Source organism: Rhinopithecus bieti, unplaced genomic scaffold (assembly GCF_001698545.2).
Source record: "Rhinopithecus bieti isolate Rb0 unplaced genomic scaffold, ASM169854v2 scaffold_35595, whole genome shotgun sequence".
Classification (NCBI taxonomy): Eukaryota; Metazoa; Chordata; class Mammalia; order Primates; family Cercopithecidae; genus Rhinopithecus; species Rhinopithecus bieti.
This window is the reverse complement of record NW_016815333.1, coordinates 650,301-676,700: the sequence shown is the minus strand read 5'-3', so window position 1 is coordinate 676,700 and position 26,400 is coordinate 650,301. Positions and strand designations below refer to the sequence as shown.

General features: G+C 39.4%; 1 protein-coding gene across 1 annotated transcript in view; it reads right to left on the bottom strand.

The window, feature by feature from the left end:
• The window catches only part of ARHGAP12 (Rho GTPase activating protein 12), a 126,309-nt gene extending 101,038 nt beyond the window's left edge, over positions 1-25,271 (bottom strand). The window contains 3 exon segments of the mRNA XM_017853091.1: positions 3,068-3,822; positions 5,381-5,418; positions 25,163-25,271. Of these exon segments, the coding sequence (XP_017708580.1) occupies positions 3,068-3,751 (684 nt within the window). The 5' untranslated portion in view covers positions 3,752-3,822; positions 5,381-5,418; positions 25,163-25,271.
• Positions 25,272-26,400: the final 1,129 nt, after the last annotated feature.

The following is a 26,400-nucleotide window of genomic DNA, read 5'->3' as shown; positions in this document are numbered from 1 at the left end:
TGACAGGGAAGGGGCTCGAGACTAGTTACAGAGTGTATACATAAGTAAAAATTCATCAAGTCATACACTGAAAATTAGTAATATTTACACCCTTGCTGTGCCTGAATAAAAAATTATTTAAATTTGGCATCTGATTATTAATTTTGTTGGCTGTGATAATTGTATTAATTATGTATAAAATTTTGTGGGGTTTTTTGGTTTTTGTTTTTTAGAGACGAGGTCTCACTATATCACTCAGGCTGGTCCCAAACTCCTGGCCTCAAGTGAAACTCCCACCTCAGCCTCCTGCATAGCTAGGACTACAGGGGCACACTAAAATTCTTTTAACCACCTTGTAAATGTATCAACAATGAAACCATGAGTATCTTTAGTAGAAACAGTTTGGGTGGTGTGGTAGAGCCAGAAACCACCCTGGAGAGGTTGCAAAGTGAGTGGGAAATGAGGAAGTGCAGAAAAGCAAATACATATCAGTCTTTCCAGGGGTCGCCAATAAAGGTAAAGGAAGATAAAAGATGCTCTGAGGGGAAGGTGGAGTTGAAGAAGAGCTTTACTAAAATGAGGAAAACATGAGCAAATGTAAATGCTGAAAACAGTTGACAAACAACAAGTCTAATGAGCATAATACTATAATCTTTGGCATAAGGTGTGTGAAATGTGGGAAGAGTGAATACGAAGAGAATGCTCTTTGACTGCACAGGAAACACTTGCATTGTACTGGGGGAAAAGAGGACTACTGATACAAGTGTATTTATAGATCTGATGGTGGAAATAATAACAGAAGCAACAACAATAATAATGGCAGCTATATTTTATGGCATACTTATAGTCAGTCTCCAAGGAGGTTCCTCAATGATCCTCAAATCCTGATATGCACACCCCCGTACAGTCTCCTCCCACACAGAACAGGGCTGAACTGCACAATCAATAGGATATGACAGTGAGCAATTTCAAAGATGAGGACTAAAAGACAGTGCAATGTCTACCACGTTCTCTCTGCTCCATCTGAAGAAAACTAGAAACACACAAGCAGCCATGAAGAAGCCCAACCAGTCCCACATGAGTGAGCCATCTTCAGAAGCAGTCCCTCCAGCCCCAAACTCAGGAGACACCCCTCGCCTTCAGAATCACCCAATTAAGCTGCTTCTGATTTAGTGACTCACAGGAACCAAGAGGTAATGTTTACTATTTTAGGCCACTTGAATTGGGGGTAGTTTATTAAACATCAATAGATACATAATGCATTTATTATGTGCCTCAAGAACACTGTGACTCCCATTTTTAAATGAAGAAACTAAAACACACAGAGGTTCAGTAATTTTCCCCAATTATCACACAGCTGACAAGTGATATAGAACCAGATTCCAATCTAAAGCCAGTAGTACGAACCACGTGCTCCCCAAAGCTGAAGTAGTTTCCATCCCATGGCTTTCTTATTTGCTGTAAAGTGGAAGGCAAGGTTATCTTCTCATGAAAGCAGGGGAAAGTAAGTGAATCAGAGAACTAAGGAAAATGGAGAAGGTCTGAAACAGCTGCCATGGAGAGTTAGGAAGAGGGCTGACTGGAGAAATCTAATAGGATTTCCAAACAGTGTTATGGCTCCGAGAGGTTAGGAGCCATGGAACTCCAGGGCAGTGAACTTAAGATGACTGTAATGAAAAAAACATAGGATTGCATGTGTACATAAATATAAAATGTAATTTGAAGTGTGAAATTGTGGTGATGGCTGGATGAAATCCTGTGTCTTTCCTGAGGCCCATTAGTTCCCTGAGGAGCTACATATAGAAAAATTCCAGGAAAGACTATGTATTCTATGTCAGAGTATCACATAAAGACTGAACAAAAACTCACTAAGACACACGATGATAAACTGACAGAGCTACTTCACGTAGCTTCCTTGATCTCCAACACCAGAAGTTTTTCTAGAGTCTTCCCTTTTCCTATTTCCACTCCAAAATGTCACAAGAAAATTACAACCTACAGAAAGAATATACTTCCATAACAATCAGACCACACCTAAGGGCACACTTCACAATTATTCACAGACTTGATGAATAATCTTACAACAGAGCTTCAGGCCAAAAACTCATTAATTTGTACATTCACTTAAAGTTACACTTTCCAAAATATATTCAAGTTTCAATTTCACGTAAGTACTTTTAAAATGTCTTCACTCGAGAAATAAAATGGCATAGATCTAATCTCAAAAGAAAGGTTTAAAAAGAAAAAAAAAAAGCCAGGTACAGTGGCACACACCTGTAATCCCAGCTCTCTGGGAGTCCAAGGCAGAAGGATCACTTGAGCCAGGAAGTGACCAGGTTGGGCAACATAGTGTGACCCTGTCTCTAAAAAAAAATTTTTTTTTTTGATTAGCTGGGTGTGGCAGCATGCACCTGTAGTACCAGCTACTGGGGAAGCTGAGGTGAGAAGATCGCTTGAGCCCAGGAGGTCGAGGCTGCAGTGACCCATGACTGTTCCACTGCATTACAGACTGGGAGACAGAGCAAGACCTTGTCTTTAAAAAAAAAAAAAAAAAAAAAAAAAAACCAGGAACACAGAAAAATTTTTCCAGGCTAATATTCAGTGAAATCAGCTGTGGATATTTAGACACTCAAGACAAAAGTTAGCAGTTAATATTCCAATGACATCTTTCCTCAAATAACCAGTTATTACCTGAAGACTTCTTGGAAACAAGTCAAAATGGGTACAGGTAGAAAAGAGTAAAAATTTTTTCTATTAGAAGAAATATCATCACTGAGTAAATTAAGTAAATCCCCTCTGCCTTATACATAATCAATAGAGAAAAGGGAAAAAGAAGTTTCCACACTTAAAGTAGATCTAGTCCTGTCATGGTATAAGAATAATTACGAAAACCAAAAAGTGATCCTTTATGAACTCCACAAGTTATTTTACATATTTTCCAGATCTTTAAATCAGGATAGAACCCATGTACTCTGAAAATACAAAGCAAAACAAGTCTTAACTCTTATAAATATTTCAATTAAAAGAAAAACTGTAATATTTTCACTAGGGTGGTACAAGTGTTTCCTCATTCTATTTTTAATCTTACCCGTATCTGTTCAGTGGAGCTGCTGCTAAGTTCATCACCAGATTCAGAATCTTGATGTATTCTTTCAGAGCCTTCTCCTGCGGAATCACAAGACTGTTCCTGGGAGAAGCTAGTTTTCTCTACATCCAAGAACTCTGGACCGGGAAAATGACCAAATAAGCGTGTCCTATTCTGGCTGGAAACTTTAGGAGAATGTGAGTCATTGTTAAACTTTCCATTATTATGGGTCAGGTCCAGGCTCAGGTTGACAGTATGACCTGGATTATAACTGGGTCCAAAATTCTGATTGGCATCACGAATAAGACCTGTTCCTTGAACAGACGACGACGGCTTTCCGAAACTTGAAAGCTCAGGCAATTTGTTCACATTTTCTGTTGATCTCTGAAGATGCAAACTCTGCATTATTTTCATGGAGTTATTTGGTAGACCAGCTACCTGCTTAACAGGTGGCATTAGAGCTTTGCGCGTGACCTCCTTCACATACTGGGCTGGCACATAAAACGCTTTGGAGTTTTCATCTGGCTTGACTTGCCACCAGTCCTCATTGGTCTTTTTCACCAAGATGTACCGCTCCCCTTGTTTTATCACAATCTTTCTATCCTTTGCTTCATATTCATAATCATATTCCACCTCAATATACACTTGTCCTGGAATAATCTTCCCACTTCTGTCAGCCATTTTCATTCAATAATATTCACCTCTCAAAAAGGATGTTATACCACATTATGGCTTTATGGTTTGTTGGATGAATATAGCTGTTTTATTTAAATGGAGGAAGAAAATGAAGAAAAAAGTTAATGCAATCTGGATTTGGTATTTACTCACAAGCATCATACAGTATAGGCCATTTAAAGAACATTACTTCAAATCTCAAACCCCAAAAAGCAAACATGTGAATATTATATGCACTGCCACATTAAAAACACTTTCATTCTAACTGTAATCTACATTTTTCAGTCACTTATGACCAAAACAAAAGCCAGTAACTGGAACAGTAAATATACACTAACTAGGTAGACACAAGAGTTGAGAAAAACTTTCCTTCCTTTCATGACTCCCTCAAACCTCCTTCACCTTCTTAGAAAGGTTCACTAATAACAACTAATATGCATTTACTTTCATTTCTATACCAATTCCAAAATATTTTAGTACCTCCTAGAACACAGCATTATAGGTTTAAATGATCACTGCACCCTCATATCACTACAGCATGAGCCAGTTCCCACCTGTTTGGGGATGAATTGTGTTCCCCCAAAAGATAGTTCAAGTCCTATCCCCAGGATCTGTGAATGTGACTTTATTTGTAAAGAGGGTCTTTGCAGATGTAACCAAGTTAAGACAAGGTCATACTTGATTAGGGTGGGCCCCAAAATCCAATGACTGGTGCCTTTATAAAGAGAGGGAGATTAAGGGCACAGTGGCTTTCACCTGTAATCCCAACACTTTGGGAGGCTGAGGCAGGTGGACGGCTTGAGCCCAGGAGTTTGAGACCAGCCTGGCCAACATGGCGAAACCCTGCCTCTACATGAATTACAAAAATTAGCTGGGTGTGATGTCATGCACCTGTAGTCCCAGCTACTTGGGAAGCCGAGGTGGAAGGATCTCCTGGGCCCAGGAGTTTGAGGCTGTGGTGGGCCAAGACCCTGCCACTGTACTCCAACCTGGGTGACAGAGTGAGACTGTCTCAAAATAAATAAGAAAAAAAGGAGAAGGAGATTTACAGAGAGGAAAGCTACAGAGGGAGAAGACCATCTGAAGAGAGAGGCAGAAACTGGAGTGGAGTGAAGCAGCTAAAAGCCAAGGAACACCAAGGACTGCTGGCAACCAGCAGCAGCCAGGCAGGGGTGAGGAAAGCAGGATTCTCCCCCGAGCCTTCCAAGGGAGCATGGCCCTGCCAAAACTGATTTTGGACTTCTAGCCTCCAGACCAGTGAGAGAATAAAAATACATGTCTGCTGTTTAAGCACCCCAGTTTGTAGTATTTGTTACAGCAGCCCTAGGAAACTAATACATTCAACACAATGCTCAAGGATCCTAAGGCAAACTGAGATTTACCAAAAATGTGTAAACCCAAGGTTCCATAACAATCTACTAATTTTCTATAGCAAACAAGTACTGAGCATATTATTGTACACTACAGGTGTAGTAACCATCATTCTCCTGAGGATAACAATCTTCTCTATGACGAAAAGCCTGTAAGGCCAGGTGGTAAAGTCAGTCACTGATACAACTGTAGTAACTGAAATTTACTTTCCAGACAAACTACTTGACTAATAAATTTAATACAATACAGTTTCAAAAAATAAAAAATTACCTTAGAACAAGGAGATGTACACCAGTATCAATTTAAATCTGTAAAAAAAAAAAAAGTTCATTAACTCAAACCAAGATCGCTGAAGTAAGACTAAGAATATAATGCTGCTTACATTTTTAAAAGCAAAACTTTTTTTTATAACAGCTATAAGGAACCAGGAAAGTTTTATACATCAAGATTGTGGTCAGCACCACCCTCCAAACACATGCAAACACAACCACCAACAGCCACTGAGGTTGGCTTTACCACTGCCCTCTCCCACTGTACTTCCATACTGTCTCAACTTCATTTTGTCCCTTATTTTTCATTCTGACAAGCATCTTTCTAAACTTCTGATTATATAAGAAACAACTCTTCTACTATAAAACTGTTAAGATGAAAGAACTGTTTTTCAAGTGTATGTATTGAATGGGTAAAGAGAATAAAAACATATGTTAAAAGTTATTAGGTGTCCTAATACATTTGTCCCCCGATTACTTTCTAATTATTTTATTTTTTTATCTTAATTAATTTATTTTTTGAGACAAGAGTCTCTGTTACACAGGCTAGAGTGCAGTGGCATGATCTTGGCTCACTGCAGGCTCCGCCTCCCGGGTTCAAGCAATTCTTCTGCCTCAACCCCCAAGTAGCTGGGATTACAGGTATGAGCCACCATGCCCAGCTAATTTTTGCACTTTTATGAGAGATGGGGTTTCACCATGTTGGCCAGGCTGGTCTCAAACTCCTGACCTCAGGTGATCGGCCTGCCTCAGCCTCCCAAAGTGCTGGGATTACAGGCATGAGCCACCACACCCGGCTATTTATTTTTGAGACACAGTCTCACTCTGTCACAGAGGCTGGAGTGCACCCATACAATCTTGGGTCACTGCAACCTCCACCTCCTGGGCTCAAGTAATTTTCCCACCTCAGCCTCCTGAGTAGTGGAACTGCAGTTGCACACCACCACACCCTACTAATTTTTGTATTTTTTTTAAAATGAGGTTCCACCATGTTGCCCAGGTAGGTCTTAAACTCCTGGGCTCATGTGATCCACCCACCTCTGCCTCTCAAAGTACTGGGATTACAGGCGCAACCACACCCAGCCTACTTACTAATATTAAATAGGTTAAAATATCTTAACAATGGAGAGATGTGGTGGCATAAGCTTAACCAAATGATCAAACAGCACTAATGCGAGCTGACAAGATATGCCTCCTATGTGATGCAATAAAACATATACAATGCCACCTATGTTACATTCTTGTCAAAAGCATGTTTCACCTTAAGCAATTACTAGAAAACAATCAAACAAATCCAGAATGTCAGACATTCTATTAGACAACAGATCTGAACTCTTCAAAAAAGTACTGTCAACGGAGGGAATGTATTCTTCCAGATTAAAAGACTATTGATACATAATAACCAAATCTACTTGGTGGTCCAATAAATACCTCAAACTTATCACATCCAAAATGAATTCCCATCTCTACCCTACCCGAGCTCTGCCAAATATGCTCACCCCATGGTATCTCCCATCACAGTAAACAGGAATTCTGACCTTTCAGATGCTCAGTTGTTACTGTCATGCATTACCAGAACACTAGTCACTATGTGCTTTGATCCTTTACCTACACAAATTTTTCACAACTTTTCAAAATTTTACACTGAAATGCTTATCCTTAGGTGATTTTTTTCCAGGAAAGTAATAAAATAACTTAAGAAATATCTTTGAAGATACAGAGACGAGCGAGGGAATAGGCAGCTACTTTTGAAAAGGTTACAGTAGCTCATACATACTATAGTTAGTTAGACATTTATCCGCAAGAGTGGAGAAAAGAAGGATGAAGAATAACAAGTGAGCTGTATGGTTTCACACTAGTGGGAGAGGAACCGTGGGGCTGGGGAACAATGGGTTAAAGGTCAGTCCACATTCAATCTCTTTCACTGCCAGGCTTTATGACTATCCCTTCCCCAGTGACTACAAAGGTAAGTATGAAGGAGGAGTTAGGGAGAAAGATAAGGAAGTCAGTTTCACTGTGTTCAACATGAGACATCCAATCTAGAGTTTTAGTTAAAGGCAATGAGAAGCAGGGGGGCAAAAGAAATGGAGAAGTGGTCAAACGGTATCTCTACAGAAAAGGTGGTTAGATACCAAGGCAGGTAAAACGAGCAAGAGTGGACACAATGGGATAAAGAGTAAGAGCTGAGATAGATTTCTAGTCAATACCGGGGTGAAGGGTGGGGAAACAGGTTGGGAAGCTCCAAGAGAAACTATTAAAATTATAAACGTGCAGAAAGCTACATAGCAGGAACTACATGTTACAATCCAAGGTCTAGGAAAAGCCACATAAAAATGAAAGAAAAAAACTTATTATAAATTATTGATTCAGAAAGAATGAAAATATTAACCCCTTGTTAGACGTATAGTTTACAAATATTTTCTCCCATTATATAGGTCGTCTCTTCATTCTGTTGACTGTTTCCCTTGCCACACAGAAGCTTCTCCGTTTGATGTAATCCCATGTGTCAGCATACACTGAGCTCCACGGAAACAACCCCAGGGCAAGTGTAAACCAGACAGGCACTGAGCAGCTCTATGCCTTGCTGAGGAAAAATAACTGAACATGGGCAAAAATCCAAAGAAGTCAAGAGACAAAATGTCATCATACACATTCTTTGTGCAAACCTGCCAGGAGGAGCACAAGCAGCAGCACCCAGATGCTTCAGTTAGTTTCTAAGGGTCTTCTAAGAAGTGCTCAAAGACATGGAAAACCATGTTTGCTCAAGAGAAGGGAAAATGTGAAGACAGGGAAAGACAAACCTGGCCCATTATGAAAGAGAAATGAAAACCTACATCCCTCCTAAACGGAAAACAAAAGAGAAGTTCAAGGATCCCAACACACCCAAGGGGCCTCCTTTATTTGGACTTTTTCTTGTTCCTTTCTGAGTATGGGCCAAAAATCAAAGGTAAACATCCTGGCCTATCCACTGGATATATTGCAAAGAAACTGGGAGAGATGCAGATGACATTGCTGCAGATGACAAGCAACCTTACGGAAAGATGGCTCTGAAGCTGAAGGAAAAATACAAGAAGGATATTACTGCATACCAAGCTAAAGGAAAGCCTGATGCGAAAACAAACAGGAGTCATCAAAGCTGGGAAAAAAAAGCAAGAAAAAGAACGAAGATGAGGAAAATGAAGAGAATGAGGAAGAGGAGGAAAATAAAGATAAACATGATGATGACAAATCAGTTGGTTCTAGCAGGATTTTTTTTTTTTTTTTGAAGAAAAAATCGAAATGTAAGGCTGTATATTTTTGTTTTCGAAGTGTACAGTGTCTTTTTTTGTACAGTTAATACACTACCAAACATGTCTTTAGATAGTCCTGTTCTGGCGGTATTTTCAATAGCCACTAACCTTCTTGGTATAGTATGGGGGTTATAAAATGGCATGGAAATTTAAAGGTACTTGGTGCACAGCACAAATCAGTTACATATGAAGATGGTAGTTTCATCTTCAGTTGTTGTCTCTATGCAATTTATATGAAATAATTGTTCTGTTAACTAAATACCACTCTGTAACTGCAAAAACAAAAAGCTGCAGCTGTTTTGTTAAAATTCTGAATGCTTCTAATACAATTTTTTATTAAGAAAATAACAATAATGCCATTTGCTATTTTTGCTTTCGTTGCCTGTGCTTTAGAGGTCATACTCAAAAGTCCTTGCCCAGACTGATGTCATGAAGCATTTCCCCTATGTTTTCTTTCTATAGTAGGTTCACAGTTTTAGGTTTTATATTTAATTCTCTAATCCCACTTTGAGATGATTGTTCTATATGGTGAGAGACAAGGTTCTAGCTTCATTCCTCTGCATGTAGCTATATATCTGACAAGGGGCTAACATTCAAAAAGGATAAGGAATCAAATAACTCAATAGCACAAAAATAGTAATAATAATCCAATTAAACAACGGGCAAAAGCCCTGAATAGATGTTCTTCAAAAGAAGACACACAGTCAATAAGTGTAAGAAAAAAATGCTCAACATCACTAATCAGGAAAATGCAAATCAAAACCACAATGAGAAAGCACTTCACCCCAGTCAGAACGGCTATTATCAACAAAGGCAAAAGATAAGCTGGTGAGAATGTAGAGAAAAGGGAACCTTTACATACTGTTGGTGTTAATGAAAATTAGTACAGCCAAAAAGGAAAACAGTATGGAGGCTCCTCAAAACATTAAAAACAGAACTACTATATGATCCACCAATTCCACTACTGGGCATATATCCTAATGAAATGAAATCAGTATGTGAAGAGATATCTGCACTCCCAGGTTTACTACAGCAGTACTTGAAATAGGCAAGATATAGAATTAATCTAACTGTCCATCAAAGGATAAATGTGTATATACATACACACATACACACAATGGGATACTACTCAGCCATAAAAAAGAAGAGAATCCTGCCATTTGCAACAACAGGAGTGAACCCAGTGGACATTATGTTAAATGAAATAAGCTAGGCACAGAAAGACAAACACGACATGGTCTCACTCATATGTGGAATCTGAAAAAATTGATCTCATAGAAGCTGAGGCTGGGCGCAGTGGCTCACGCCTGTAATCCCAGCACTTTGGGAAACGGGGGTGGGTGGATCACCTAAGGTCGAGAGTTCAAGACCAGCCTGACCAATATGGAGAAACTCCGTCCCTACTAAAAATACAAAATTAGCTGGGCGTGGTGGTGCATGCCTGTAATCTCAGCTACTTGGGAGGCTGAGGCAGGAGAACTGCTTGAATCCAGGAGGCAGAGGTTGTGGTGAGTCAAGATCACGCCATTGCACTCTAGCCTGGGCAACAGCAGCAAAACTCCATCTCAAAAAAAAAAAAAAAAAAAAAAGAAGAAGAAGACATTGAGAATAAAATGGTGGTAACCAGAGGCTAAGGGCCTAGGGCAGAAATGCTGAGATGTTAGTCAAAGGACACATAATTATAGTCAAATAGAAGGAATAAATTTCAAGAAAGCTATTGTACAGCAAGGTGACTACAGTAAATGACAATATACTGTATTCTTGAAAACTGTAAAGAGAGTAGATATGTGCTCTCACCACAAAAATAACTATGTGAGGTAATGCATTTGTTAATTAGCTAAATTTAGCCATTCCACTATGTATATATACTTCAAAACATTATATTGTACACAATAAAATACATAGTGTTATCAATTTTTTTAAAATGTGCTGAGAATGTGGAAATGGAATCATGAAATAATTTACTAGCTTATTTTAAGTTTAAGATGAAACTTAAATTTCATGGAAAGGACAAAAATCAGGTAAATTCTCTGAAAAAAATAATTAAAATGATTATGGGATAACACTAAAAATTCAGATATAGGTAAAAGTACCTGCAAATGTGTGAATAATTTATGCTGTTTTTACTTAAAAACATAAGCTGTATTAAAAAAAGATTTACAGTTTTAATTTGGGGTTGTTTCTTCTTCTGTTCCCCAGACCTGTAGATTCTGTTCTTTAGAGAAAGTTGAACGCTGTTTATCCTGTTACTATAAAGTATTTTGGCTAAAAGTTTGCTCAATCAAATACAACGCTGTACAAGGACAACACTCCTAGAACTGAAATGTATTCTATACTATACTCGTCACCACACACCTCCATCCATATTCATCCCACACACTTACAACTACTAAGTACCCAACTCCCAATATATACAAGGTCTGCATATCTGCTGCCTGCTACACCCTGATGCTGTTGTTGGTAGTCTCAAAAACGCCCATACAAGCTTTTCACGCCTCTTACCAGTCTTCCTCCTCCCTTTCCAGCCACTTTTTCCTCATGTTTCAACAACCACCCCACGCGCACACACACACACGCCTGCTTATATATTTTACTTCTCTGCCCCCAAGTCAGTTTCAAATTTCTTATCATGCTATTTTATAATCTAAAAGCCTTCTCCTTTCTATCTGCCAATTTTTTAAATTTTCTTCCCATTTAAACTACCAAGAAGCCTATCAAAAACCATACAGTTCAGCAAATGTTGTCTTCCTCCCCCAGGACATCTGTTTTAACTAACCAATCTGTTTAAGAGGTATATCAAAAAAAGTAAACAGATAAACAAAACGTTAAAGAAACATAATGTATCTTTTTTTTTTTTTTTAGAGATAGAGTCTCGCTCTGTCACTCAGGCTGGAGTGCAGTGGCGCCATCTCAGCTTACTGCAATCTCCGCCTCCCAGGTTCAAGTGATTCTCCTGCCTCAGCCTCTCGAGCAGCTGGGACTACAGGCACCCACCACCACGCCTGGCTAACTTCTGTAGTTTTAGTACAGACAGGGTTTCACCATGTTGGTCAGACTGGTCTGGAACTCCTGACCTTGTTATCCGCCCACTTCGGCCTCTCAAAGGGCAGGGATTACAGATGTGAGCCACCACGCCCAGCTGAAACATAATGTATCTTAATTAATGAGCTTACAATTTAAGTTCAGTTCAGATATGTATAACCTATTTAGCAATGCTAATATTGTGAACTATAAAATGTTAATATAGCTTCAAACACATAAAATATTAAGACACTTTACCAGTTTAAACACTGAACTTGGCATCAAATCCTCTGAGTAATTTTTAAAGCACTTGTTTAAAATTAATAATCCCTAACCAGGCCCCTACTACAGAAATCAATTAATCTTGAGCACAACAAAAAAGTAAAGAACAATTCCAATATTAAGTTCCAGCAGAAGAAATCATTCCATCAAATACTTCTGTTAGCTGTACACTTAACAAAAATCACAGGCCATTATTAGGCACTTCAGGTTTTTTTCTTAACGAATGATCCCTGCTTTCTTTAAAAAAAAAAAAAAAAAAAAAAAACGAACTGGGCACACAGGCTCACACCTTTGGGAGGCTAATGTGGGAGGATCCTTTGAGGCCAGGAGTTTGAAACCAGCCTGGGCAACACAGTGAGACCATGTCCTACAAAAAATGTTTAAAATAAGAAAAAACAGATGCAGAATATAAGACATTTCTCATCTGAATTTAGGTAGGCTATCAAAGAAGACAAGGAAAGTATAATGATTTACATTATAAACCATTCTGGCCATAAATAAATAGCAAAAACAGAAACAGCAAAAAGCATAGAGGAAATAATCAGGCTGGGTGTGGTGGCTCACACCTGTAATCCCAACACTTTGGGAGGTCGAGGCCGGTGGATCACTTGAGGCCAGGAGTCCAAGACCAGCCTGGCCAACATAGTGAAACCCTGTCTCTACTAAAAGTACAAAAAAAAAAAAAAAAAATAGCTGGGCTTGGTGGCACACACTGTAATCCCAGCTACTGGGGAGGATGAGGCATGAGAATCCCTTGAACCTGAGAGGCGGAGGTTACAATGAGCCCACATCAAGCCACTGCACTCCAGCCTGGGCAACAGAGCGATAGAACAAGACTGTTTCAAAAAAAAAAAAAAGGAAATAATTGGGTAACTGGAAAGCAGGCAGAAATAAAATCAAGTGTAAACTGGTAAGCAAATTCAAAACCAAAATTTAAATCTGAAACAAAAATTAGGAAACAACAGCAGAGGCATCTAAGGAAGCAAGCAAGTTTTAACTAAAATGACATTTGCAATGGGTATGTTTAAAAGATGTGTGCCATGAAGTCTTAGAAATAGGGTGGACTTAATGACTTTTTCTTGATTGTTATAAAAATGTAGAGAATGTTACTAGAATTATAAAATGATTGTTATAAGAGTGTAGAAAATATTCCATTTCAGGCCAGGCATGGTGACTCACACCTATAATCCCAGCACTTTGGGAGGCCAAAGCAAGAGGACTGCTTGAGGACAGGAGTTTAAGCCCAGCCTGGGAAACATAGGAAGACACTTCCTCCACTTAAAATTTTAAAAAAAGAAAAAAACTCCACTATCATTACCCAATATCTACTCAATATTAAAAAATAATTTTAATACAAAAAGAGAAAGAAAATATTCCAATTCAAAAAGGAAGAAATACGACCTTTAGTTTGGCAATCAGTTTTCCATACTCCAAATTTATGATCCTTCAAAGAAAAAATTAAGCTAGTATTCTATTAACAATTTGTCCTCTGTGAAAGACACTGTTAAAAGAACAAAAACACTAAGAGAAAATATTTGCAAAATACAAGTCTGATTACAGACTTGTATGCAAAATACACAAATAATTCTAAAAACTCAGTAAGACCAACTACGCTTTTAAAATGAGCTAAAGATCTGAACAGATACCTCACCAAAAAAAAAAAATTATATATACACACACACACACATACACCCACATACGCATGCACAGATGGCAAACAAGCACTTAAAAAACTGCTCAACATCATATCATTATGGAACTGCAAATTAAAACTACAATGAGATACCACCACACACCTATTAGAATGGCTAACATCCAAAAACTAACAATACCAAATACTGGTGAGGATGTAAAACAAGAATTCTCATTCTTTGCTGGTGGTAATGCAAAATGATACAGCCATTTTGGAAGACAGTTTAGCAGTTTCTTACAAAGTTAAACATGCCCTTACCATAGGATCTAGCTATCACATTCCTAGGTATTTACCCAAATGAGTAGAAATCTTATGTCCACAAAAAGTTCCGCATGTAAATGTGTATAGTAGCTTTATTCATAATTGCTCCAAACAGGAAACAACCAAGATGTCCTTCAACAGGAGAAAGGATAAATGAGCCGTGAGACATCCATGTAATGGACTATTATACAGTGATAAAAGGAAATGAGGGCTGGGTGCAGTGGCTTATGCCTGTAATTCCAGCACTTGGGGTCCTAAGGCAGGCAGCTCACTTGAGTCCAGGAGTTCAAGACCTGCTTGGACAAGAAAGAAAGACCCCATCTCCACAAAAAAAGTAGAAAAAATATTGGCCAGGTACAATGGCACACACCTATAGTCCCAGCTACTTGGGAGGCTGAGGTGGGAGAATCAATTGATCCCCGGAGGTTGAGGCTGCAGTGAGTCATAATCATATCACCACACTCTAGCCTGGACAACAGAGCAAGACCCTGTATTAAAAAAAAAAAAGAAGAAAAAGAAAAGAAAAGAAAACAAAAAAGAAATGAGTCATCAAACCATGAAAATATGTATCTTAAACATATGTTGCTAATGAAAGAAAGCCAGTATGAAAAAGTCACAGAATGATTTCAATTTATGGCATTCTGGAAGTCAAAACCATAGACAGTGAGTGCCTGGAGTAGAAGGGGACACAGAATTCCATAGGTGAAGCACAGACGATGCTTTTAAGTCAAACCTATTTTGTATACGGTAACACAATAATGGTGGATATATGACATTATGCGTTTGTCAAAACCCATTGGTCTTTGCAATGAAAAGTGTGAACTTCAAAGTATGCAAATTTAAAAATATCATTGGGCAGGGGCAAGATTCCAGGATGGAAAGCAGATGTGACAAGAATCTAACAGTATTACAAACACATGAAACAACCTCACTGAACAGAGTGGGGGGAAAATGCTGACATAAGCTACTTTGGAAATCAGTGGAGTCTCTAAGAATATGGGCAGAAGGGGCTGGGGTGGTTACACCCATAATCGCAGGACTTCGGGAGGCCAAGGCAGGAGGATCACTTAAGACCGGGAGTTTGACACCAGCCTGGGCAACACAGTAAGGTGTGTCTCTATCAAAAACTTAAAGATAAATAATTTTTTTTTTATTTGCAAAAGGAAAAATACGCAAAAGGAACTGCACAAAAGTTGATAAAGTTCTTTCCCCAGGAATGCAAGTTAAATATCTTGATACTGCTATATATGTATACTGGAATAAAACAAGTAACTCAATGGTGGATAGCAGGTATCAGGTTTCTCAATGTTGGAGTGAAAATTCACAGATAAGCAAGAGAAGGAGGCTAGAATGATCCAACAGATTAGACTTGGAGACATCCGTAGGAACTCATTTTTAGTTTACCACAGATATGTAAGTGATCATATATAGAAATATTACAGAAATATTACAGATGTGTATATACACTGCTTGATATTATACACACATATTTCCTGGCTGTCAATAAAAATGACAAGCTAGCAGTAACAAACACACCTAGCACTCAGCTGTGGCTTCTTGCATCATTCTCGCAATAAAAGGACCAGAGGTCTTCGGAGAAATGGCGGATTCTAGGAAAGGGGCAAGAACTATGCAAGATGGGCAGGTACAAGGCATCATGTAGTGCCATAATGACTTTCCCACAAACTAGATTTTAAGTACTTGATTTAAATGCTTATTACCAGGCAATTGTGTTCTGAACCTAAAACTCAATTTAAAATTAATGCCATGCATATCTAGCTCATATTCATAACAACATCTTACATTATGCTGCCCCATGTTTAAGTAATTTAAACAACTTACAAATGTATTTCTTTTGTTCTTTACCTTTAAACAGTGTTTACAGCAAATCACAATGCCTGTTTTTCTCATCAAAACACAAATTACAATAATTCAAGAAGTACTAGGGTTCTCCATTATTGAATGGTTATTATATCTTCAAATATTCCAGCTTTTTTTTTTTTTGGAGAGGCAGGATCCTGCTCTGTCAACAAGGTCAAAGTGCAGTGGTGCCACCATAACTCACCATAGCCTCGACCTCTGTGCCTCAGGCAATCCTCCAGCTCAGCCTCCAGAGTAGCTAGGACCACAGGTGCATGCCACCATGCCCAGCTAAATTTCTAATTTTTCTGGAGAGACAGGATGTCAGTATTTTGCCCAGGCTGCTCTGGCACTCCTGGCCTCAACTAATGCTCCCACCTCAGTTTCTCAAAGTGCTGGAATTACAGGCATGAGCCACTGCGCCCAGCCTCAAACTTATTTTCAAATGATCTCCTATATCCTATACATGGAGATGTAAATGCTGACTCAGATATACAGCAAAGCAGAAAGTGAGGACCCGTTGTATTTTTTTTTTTTTAATTCACCAGCATGGGCAAACCAGTGAGACCCCATCTTTACAAAAAAATTTAATAAAAAATTAGCTGGGCATGGTGGTGCAGGCTTGTAGTCCCAACTACTCAGGAGACTGAAGTGGGAGGATCACTCAAGCCCAGGAGTTCGATAGATGCAGAAGTGAGCTGTTCGTGCACTCCAGCCCGGATGACATAACAAGACCCTGTCTCAAAAAAAATTCACAAACTCAACCCTTTATATTAAACAGCCCCGACCAAGCCCTTTCTGATCAAAAGACACCAAAGATTAAGCTGTGTTTTCATCCCTTCACATCTACTTGCACACACTAAGAGAGTGTTAACGTAACAATGAAAGGTACCAAGAAGACAGCCTATACAATAAAAAACCCATAATGAGTTAAAAAAAACTCTAAGGAACAAAAAAAATTTTTCTTGAGCCAACAGGTTAACAGTCTTTCCCCTTCAGATTCCATTATTCCATCAAAAGCTCCCCATGTCCAAAATAGTTCCACATTATAAGCCTTTAAAACTATCCTTCTAGCTGGGCATGGTGGCTCACGCCTGTAATCACAGCACTTTGGGAGGGTGAGGCGGGTGGATTACCTGAGGTCAGGAGTTCGAGATCAGCCTGGACAACATGGTAAAACCCCGTCTCAACTAAAAATACAAATATTAGCCGGGTGTGGTGGTACATGCCTGTAATCCTAGCTACTTGGGAGGCTGAGGCTGCAGGATCACTTGAACCTGGAAGACGGAGGTTGCAGCAAGCCAAGATCGTGCCACTGCACTCCAGCCTGGGCAACAAGAATGAAACTCCATCTCAAAAAAAAAACCAAGAAACTTTTCTTCTATGACAATCATTCTGTGTCTACATTTTTAGGTTTTCTCTTCACTCCCTTCTAACTGCACTCCAATCAATGGCTTCTTCCTTCTGTACCCCTCAACACCACAAAGTCCTATATTTTAATTTCTTAATAAGAATTTTCTATAATAATCTGTTTTTTAAAAGAAGAAGAAATAAATTAACCTTTTTTTTTTTCTTTTGAGATGGAGTCTTTGCTCTGTTACCATGTGCAAAGATTGCTTTGCACAATCTCAGCTCACTGCAACCTCTGCCTCCTGGGTTCAAGCGATTCTCCTGCCTCAGCCTCCTGAGTACCTGAGATTACAGGTGCCCGCCACGGTGCCAGGCTATTCTTTGTATTTTTAGTAGAGACAGGGTTTCACCATGTTGGCCAGGCTGGTCTCGAACTCCTGACCTTGTGATCCACCCACCTTGGTCTCCCAAAGTGCTGGGATCACAGGCGTAAGCCACTGTTCCCAGCCAAAATTAATGTTTTATAGTTCACATAATTTTTATCTTGCCTCTGGGACATCTCATCTACCTGATCGTGTAGTAACACCATCTCAGTTTTTCTTGGGGAAGGCACGTACACCCATAGTCTTAGCCCATGTAGTTACATAAGTTAATAATAAGAAATCAGGCAGGGTGCGGTGGCTCACCCCTATAATCCCAGCACTCTGGGAGGCTAAGGCTAGTGGATCACCTGAGGTCAGGAGTTCGAGATCAGCCTGGACGACACAGTGAAACCTCGTCTCTATTAAAAATATAAAAATTAGCCAGGCATGGTAGCATGTGCCCACTACTTGGGAGAATGAGGCAGGAGAATAGCTTGAACAGGAGGCAGAGGTTGCAGTGAGGCGAGATCGCACCACTGCACTCCAGCACTCCAGTCTGGTCAACAGGGCAAGACTCAGTCTCAAAAAAATAAAAAAGAAAAGAAATCATTATCCTAGTCTTTATAAAAGTTCGATGGAACTTTCGATTTCCTAACAACTTATTCTAGAAGAAAAACATTCACTCCACAACACTACTGGCTACTCAGGTATCTTCTCCTCCCCAATCCATTCGAGTACTCTGAAACTACACACATTACTCTCTTGATCTTCTGAATATCACTTACATTCAATCACTTTCATGTGTTTACCAATCCCCCATGTTTTAAACAGATATAATCCACAAAACAAAGGCAAAAACATCTGTAAGTGCAGCAATTATTTAAGTCTGGCCACTGCAAAGCTCTAGTGTCAGACAATAGTAACTCACCCAAAAAAGGAGAAAACACTCTATAATGTTTAAACTATGCCAGTTTACTTCAAATAAACATTGGGATATCAAGAGTCATGATGGGCAAAGAACCTGAATAGACATTTTTCAAAAGAAAATACAGATGGTCCCCAACTAACAATGGTTCCAGTTACAATTTCTTGACTTTATGGTGGGTTTATTGGAATATCAAATACCTTTGTTTTCTTTTGAGAGATGGAGGTCTCACTCTGTCACTTAGGTTGGAGTGCAGTGGTCCATCACAGCTCACTGCAGCCTCGAACTCCTGGGTTCAAGAAATCTTCCTGTCTCAGCCTCCTCAGTAGCTAGGACTACAGGTACGTACCATCACGCCTAGCTAATTTTTAATCTTTTTAGAGATGAGGGTCTTGCTATGTTGCTCAGGCTAATTTAAATGCATTTTTGACTCACAACATTTCTGACTTATGATCAGTTTATTAGAACATAATACCATCATAAGTTAAGGAGTATCTGTATATAAGTGGCAAGAACCTGCAAAGATGCTGAATATTACTAATCATTAAGGAAATATACACACACACACACACACACACACACACATACACACACACAAAATGAGATACCACTTCGCACCCAATAGGATGGCTATCATTTTTTTTAAATTAAAAAATAGACCATAGACCAGGTACAGTGGCTCATACCTGTAATCCCAGTACTTTCGGAGGCTGAGGCAGGAGGATCACTTGAGCCCTGGAGTTCAAGCCAGCCTGAGTAACACAGCGAGGCCCTGTCTCTACGAAAAAATTTTAAAAATACCCAGGGATGGTGGCACACGCCTGTAGTCCCAGCTACGCAGTAGGCTGAAGTGAAAGAATCGCTCAAGCCTAGAAGTTGAGGCTGCAGTGGGCTGTGACTGTGCCACTGCACTCCAACCTGAGCAACAGAGCAAGACCTTGTCTCCAATAAATACATAAATATAACTAAATAAATAACGAATGTTTGTGAGGATGTGGAGAAACTAAAACTCTTGTGCTTTGCTGGTGGAAATGTAAAGTAGTACAGCCACTGGGGAAAATGGTATGGTAGTTCCTCAAGAAAACTGAAAATGTGGATGAACTCTGAAGACTATTTATGCTTAGGGAAATCGCCAGTCACACAAGGGCAAATTACATAATTTCATGTATATGAGGTACCTAGAGTAGTCAAATTCATAAAGACAGAAAGCAGAATGGTTACCAAGGGATGCAGAAAGACAGCAACAGGAAGTTACTGTTTAACGGGTATGGAATTTCAGTTTAGAAAGATGAAAAAGTTCTGGAGATGAAGGGTGGTGATGGCTAGACAACAAAGTTAACTTATTTGACGCCACACAACTGTACACTCAAAAATGGTTCAAACAGTAAATTTCACGTTATATATATTTCACTAAAGACATTGTAGTATACAATTTAAATCACCTTATACCCATCTACTCAAAAGCCACAAGTAACTAAAATCCTCATGAAGCTCTTACAAATCCTCTTTAAAAGTAAATATAGGGCCGGGCACGGTGGCTCACGCCTGTAATCCCAGCACTTGGGGAGGTTGAGGCGGGCGGATCACGAGGTCAGGAGATGGAGACCATCCAGGCTCACATGGTGAAACTGTCTCTATTAAAAATACAAAAAAATTAGCTGGGCGTGGTGGTGGGCGCCTGTAGTCCCAGCTACTCAGGAGTCTGAGGCAGGAGAATGGTGTGAACCTGGGAAGCGGAGCTTGCAGTGAGCTGAGATCACACTACTGCACCTCCAGCCTGGGCAACACAGTGAGACGCCATCTTGGGGGAAAAAAAAAGGTAAATATTGGCCAGGTGCGGTGGCTCAAGCCAATCATCCCAGCACTTTGGGAGGCCAAGGTGGGCGGATTACGAGGTCAGGAGCTCAAGATCAGCCTGATCAACATGGTGAAACCCCATCTCTACTAAAAATACAAAAATTAGCTGGCTGTGGTAGCATGCGCCTGTAATCCCAGCTACTCAAGGCAGGAGAATCTCCTGAACCTGGGAGGCGGAGGTTGCCGTGAGCCCAGATCACGCAACTGCACTCCCGCCTGGGTGACAGAGCGAGACTCCGTCTCCAAAAAAAAAAAAAAAAGTAAATATTAAAAAGCAAGTAACATTCAAACTCTTAGAAAGCTGAAAAGTAGCTGGGCGCAGTGGCTCACGCCTGTAATCCCAGCACTTTGGGAGGCCGAGGCAGGCGGATCACAAGGTCAGCAATTCCAGACCAGCCTGACTAACATGGTGAAACCTCATCTCTACTAAAAATACAAAAATTAGCCAGGCATGGTGGTAAATGCCTGTAATCCCAGCTACTCGGGAGGCTGAGGCAGGAGAATCGCTTGAACCCAGGAGGCAGAGGTTGCAGTGAGCCAAGACTGCACCATTGCACTTCAGCCTGGGCGACATAGCGAGACTGCGTCTCAAAAAAAAAAAAAGAAAACTGAAAAGTTGCACTTACGCAGCATACAAGTGATAAACTATTACCAATCCCTCAGTACATTTTGTCATCTACTAGAAAAAAAAAACACTCCATGATTTGTAAGTTTTATTCAAATTAATTTTAACAAGAATAAAAACCAATAATGTAAACTAAAGCCAAAATTAGGTATCACTACACATCAACTACAATAAAGTTGTTTTTTTGGTTTTTTTTTTAAAAAGACAATACACAGTGCTAGCAAGGATTCCAGAAACTAGAGCATTTATATAGTGTTAGTGAGAGTGCCAAATAGCACAGCCAGTTTAGTAGTTTCTTACAAACCTAAGTTCCTGTATACCACATCCTCGGCCATGGAACATGCCTTAATAAACTGAAAAGAACTGAAATCATGTAAAGTATGGTCTCTAATCACAATAAAATTAAATTAGAAACTCTTAAAAAAGTATCTTAAAAACCCCAAAATTGTTTTTGGAATCTAAGCAACACACTTCTAAATGAGTCAGTAGTCAAAGATGACATCAGGCTAAACAAGGTGGCTAACGCATGTAATACCAGCTCTTTGGGAGTCGGAGGTGGGAGGATCACCTGAGGCCAGGAGTTCAAGACCAGTCTGGCGAGTTTTGAACTCCTGGTGAGACCCCATCTCTACAAAAACTAAAACAAACAAACAAAAAAACTAGCAAGGCATGGTGATATCACCTGTAGTCCCAGCTACTAAGGGAGGCTGAGGTTAGAGGATTATAGGAGCCCAGGAAGTCGAGGCTACAGTTTGTGCTGCTGCACTCCAGCTTTGGTGAGAGTGAAACAATGTCTCAAAAAAGAAAAAAGAAACCAAACGGGAAATGTGTACCAAACGAAAATGAAAACATGTAATTTCAAAATTTGTGGGATACAGCTAAAGCAGTGCTCAGAGAAAATTTATAGCACTAAATGCCAGAAAAAAAGTCTCACATCAATGACATAAGCTTCCACTCTAAGAAGGTAAAGAAGAGCAAATTAAATCCAAAGTTTGTAGAGGTCGGGCACGGTAGATCACACCTGTAATCCCAGCACTTTGGAAGGCAGAGTTGGGCGGATCATGAGGTCAGGAGTTCAAGACCAGCCTAACCAACATGGTGAAACCCCTTCTCTACTAAAAATACAAAAATTAGCTGAGCATAGTGGTGCACACCTGTAATCCCAGCTACTGGGGAAGCTGAGGCAGGAGAATGACTTGAACCCAGGGGGCAGAGGTTGTAGTGGGCCGAGATTGTGCCACTGCATTCCAGCCTGGGTGACAGAGCAAGGCTCTATCTCAAAAAAAAAAAAAGAAAGAAAAAAGAAAAAAAAAGTTTGCAGAAGAAAAGATATGAAAAACATTAGAGTAGAAAGCAATTAAAAGGAAACAGAAAAATGTAGAGAGAAAAATCAATGAAACCAGAGGCTGGTTCTTAAAGAGCAGTAAAACTGCCCAGGCGCAATGGCTCACACCTATAATCCCAGCACTAAGGAAGGCCAAGACAGGTGGATCACCTGAGCTTAGAAGTTTAAGGCCACCCCGGGCAACGTGGTGAAACCCCGTATCTACCAAAAATACAAAAAATTAGCCAGGTGTGGTTGGCATGTGCCTGTGGTCCCAGCTACTCAGGAGGCTGAGGTGGGAGGATCACTTGTGTCCAGGAGGCAAAGGCTGCAGTGAGCTGAGATCATGCCACTGCACTCCAGCCTGGGAAACAGAGCGAGACTCTGTCTCAAACAAACAAACAAACAAACAAACAAACAAAAAATACACAGGTCAGTAAAACTGACAATCCTCTAGCCAAACTAATGGGAACAAAAGAGAAAAGAAACAAATTATCAAAAAGGTAACCAGAGACATAACTACAGATCCTGAAGACATCAAAAGGAAAATAGAAAATACTATGAACAACTTTATGCCAACAAATTCAACAATCCAGATGAAGTAGACAAATGTCTTTTTTTTTTTTTTTTTAAAAAAAGACAGAGTCTTGCTCTGTTGCCCAAGCTGGAGTGCAGCAGCATAATCATAGCTCACTGCAGCCTCTAATTCCTAGGCTCAAGCAATCCTCCTAGACTCAGCCTCCTGAATAGCTGGGACTACAGGTGCATGCTATCCTTCTAACAAATTTCTTGAAAGATACAAATAACCAAAGCTTGCTAAAGAATGAACAGATAACCTGAATACTCCCTGTATCTATTAAATAAACAGAATTTGTCTTTAAAAGCTTTCCACAAAGAAAACTGGCCCAGGCAGCTTCGCTGGTGAATTTTACCAAAAATGTAAAGAAGTTACTACCAATTCTACATAAATCTCTCAAAAAAAAAAAAAAAAAAAAAAACTAAAGCAGAGAGAAAACATCCCAACTCCATTCAACCAAAACCAAAGACATTATAAAAAAGAAAAAAAACATAGGTTAGGTAAGGTAGCTCACACCTGTAATTCCAGTGTTTTAGGAGGTCGAGACAAGAGGATCACTTGAGGTCAGAAGTTCAAAACCAACCTGGACAACACAGCATGAAACCATCTCCACAAAAAAAGTTTACAACATTAGTTGGGCATGGTGCTGCATACCTGTAGTCACAGCTACTTGGGAGGCTAAAGTGGAAAGCCTGTTTGACCCTGGGAGTTCGAGACTGCAGTGAACTGTGAACATGCCACTGTACTCCAGCCTGGGGAGTGACAGAGCAAGACCCTGTCTAACAGGGAAAAAAAAAAAAAAAAAACAGGCAAAAGATTCAAACAAACTTATTCAAAGAGCTACAGATGGTAAACAGGCTCACGAAAATAGGCCCAACATCTTTAGTCATCAGGAAAATGCAAATTAAAACCAAAAAGAAAGAAATGTCACTACACATCTCATAGAACAGCTAAGTCGGTCATACCAGTGTTTTTGAGAATGCAGAGCCACTGGAACTCACACACAAAGCTGGTGAGGATGTAAAACCGAACCAGCACTTGAAATAAGTTTGGCAGATGCTTAAAATGTTAAATATGCATCTACCACATGATTCAGGGATTTTACTCTTAGGTATTTACCAACAAAAATTAAAGCATATGTCCACACAAAGACAGGAGCTTCATTTGTAACAAAGAGAAACTCGCATGTCAATCAACAATTGAATAAACTAATTGTGGTATATCCACACAATGGAATATCACTCAGCAATAAAAAGGAATGAACTACTGATACACACAGCAAACTGGATGAATCTCAAAATAATTTTATTGAGTGAAAAAAAAATCCAGACCAGAATCCATACTACATGAGTCTATCTGCATAAAGTTCTAGAAAATTGATTTCCTAGAATCAAACGAATTGATAGTGATGGAAGGTAGAGCAATAGTTGCCAAGGGACATGGGGAACGAATTCTATAGGAGCTCAAGGAAATTTCTGATGAGTGAAAGACATGTTCATTATCTTGAAAATGGTAGTGGTTTCACAGGTACATACATACATCAAAACTCTTCAAATTGTACACTTAAAATATGTATGTGCAGCTTGTTATACAGCAATTATACCTCAAAACTATATTTAAAAAAAAACTGTTAAAACCCTAATGATGTAAATTAAAACAACCAGATATCATTACCCACCTACCAGACGGCTTTCAAAAACACAGAATGTATTGTATGGTAAAGACAGCAGCAACTGGAATTCTCTTCACTGCTGGTGGAAATGCAAAATGCTACAACCACTTTGGAAAATAATTTGGTAATTTCTAATAAAGTTAAATATACGCTTACCATATGATCCAGCAATCCCTCTTCTAGGTATTTACCCAAGAGAAATGAAAACACAACTCTACACAAAGGCCTCACACGAACATTCATAATGACCAGAAATTGAAAACTCAAAGGCCTAAGAACTTGTGAATACAAATTGTGGTACAATCCATCTCTAAAATAGGAAACAGTACAAACCTCAAAAAAACCTTGTAAGAACAGAAAGAGAAAACGTGAATAAAAACCACTTAGGTATAAAGAATGATAGATGGTATCACATTAATCACTGCTTACTCAAGGAAGCAAAAGCTGTGATAATAGAAAAATACAAATCATATCGTATGTAGCCTTCTGTGTCTGACATGTTTCACTTAGATTAATGCTTTTGAGATTCACTCATGTTGTCACCACAGTTTATCCTTTTTTATTGTTGAATGTTATTGTATTTTATGCATGCATATTATACCTTTAAAAAACTGAAATTAAAAAATATATATTATGTAGCAAAATATAGGAAATTCAGCTAACTTTAAAAGATGTCACACTAACCTCATATTATGAATTCTGCTGTGGTGCACGAAAAGAGCACAGAACTTGGAGTCAGAGGTCTAAATTTTAAATCTAGGTTTTGCCATTTATCAGCTCTCAGGACCGTAGGCACCTTAACTTATCTGTAAAACAAAGCAAACAATACAAACCTCAAAAGATCTTTGTGAGAAGAAAGAAAAAGAACTTTGTAACTTTCAGATGTCACAGAGTGTCTGTATTAATCAGTGCTTACTCAAGGAAGTAAAAGTTGTGAGAGCAGAAAAATAGTCACAAATGCACTGATAATTTATAAAACATCCTGTCTCTGGCTCTTGCTGTGTGACTCCGGACAAGTCATTTAACCTCTCTGGGCTTCAGTTTTTTCCATCTGCAAAGTGCAGCTTATTAATAGTACATACTGCATATTGGGAGAATTAAGTAAATGTGTGTAAAGCACTTGATACAGTGCATGGCACATGGCAAGTGCTTTAGAAGTTTTAGGTCTTATCACAAAAAAACTAGTATTATTTTCCTACCAGACCCAATACTGGCCACCATCCTGCCCAACCAAGCTGCAGCAGTGTAAGTGATTAATGATCTAGATCACTGGATTCTCCCAGCTACTCGGGAGGCTGAGGCAGGAGAATGGTGTAAACCCGGGAGGCGGAGCTTGCCGTGAGCTGAGATCCGGCCACTGCACTCCAGCTTGGGCGACAGAGCGAGACTCCATCTCAAAAAAAATAAAATAAAATAAAAATAGATCACTGGATTCTCGAATTTTTAGTGAGCAACGGAATAATCTGAAGAACTTCTTTTTTAAAAAATAAACTTATTTTAAAAGAGTTTTAGATTTACATAATTACTGCAAAGATAGTCCAAAGAGTTCCCACGTACTCTGGACCCAGTTACCCCTATTAACAACTTGTTAGTACTGGTACATCTGTCATATTCAATGAACCAGCACTGACACATAACCATTTCCACACTCTATTCAGATTTCCTTAGTATTCTCCTAACGTTCTTTTTCTGTTCCAGGGTCCCATCCAGAATGCCACATATACATTTTGTGGCCATATCCGAGAGAGTTTTCAAACCACAGATTACAGGCCCTAGCCCTAGATATTCTAACGACAACTGGAATGAGGTGGGGCCCTAAAATTTACATTCCCAAGGATTGCTGATGGGGCCAATCTGAAAATACACTAAGAATAACACTGGTCTACACTTTAGACTCCAAAACTGTTGTTCAATACAGTAGC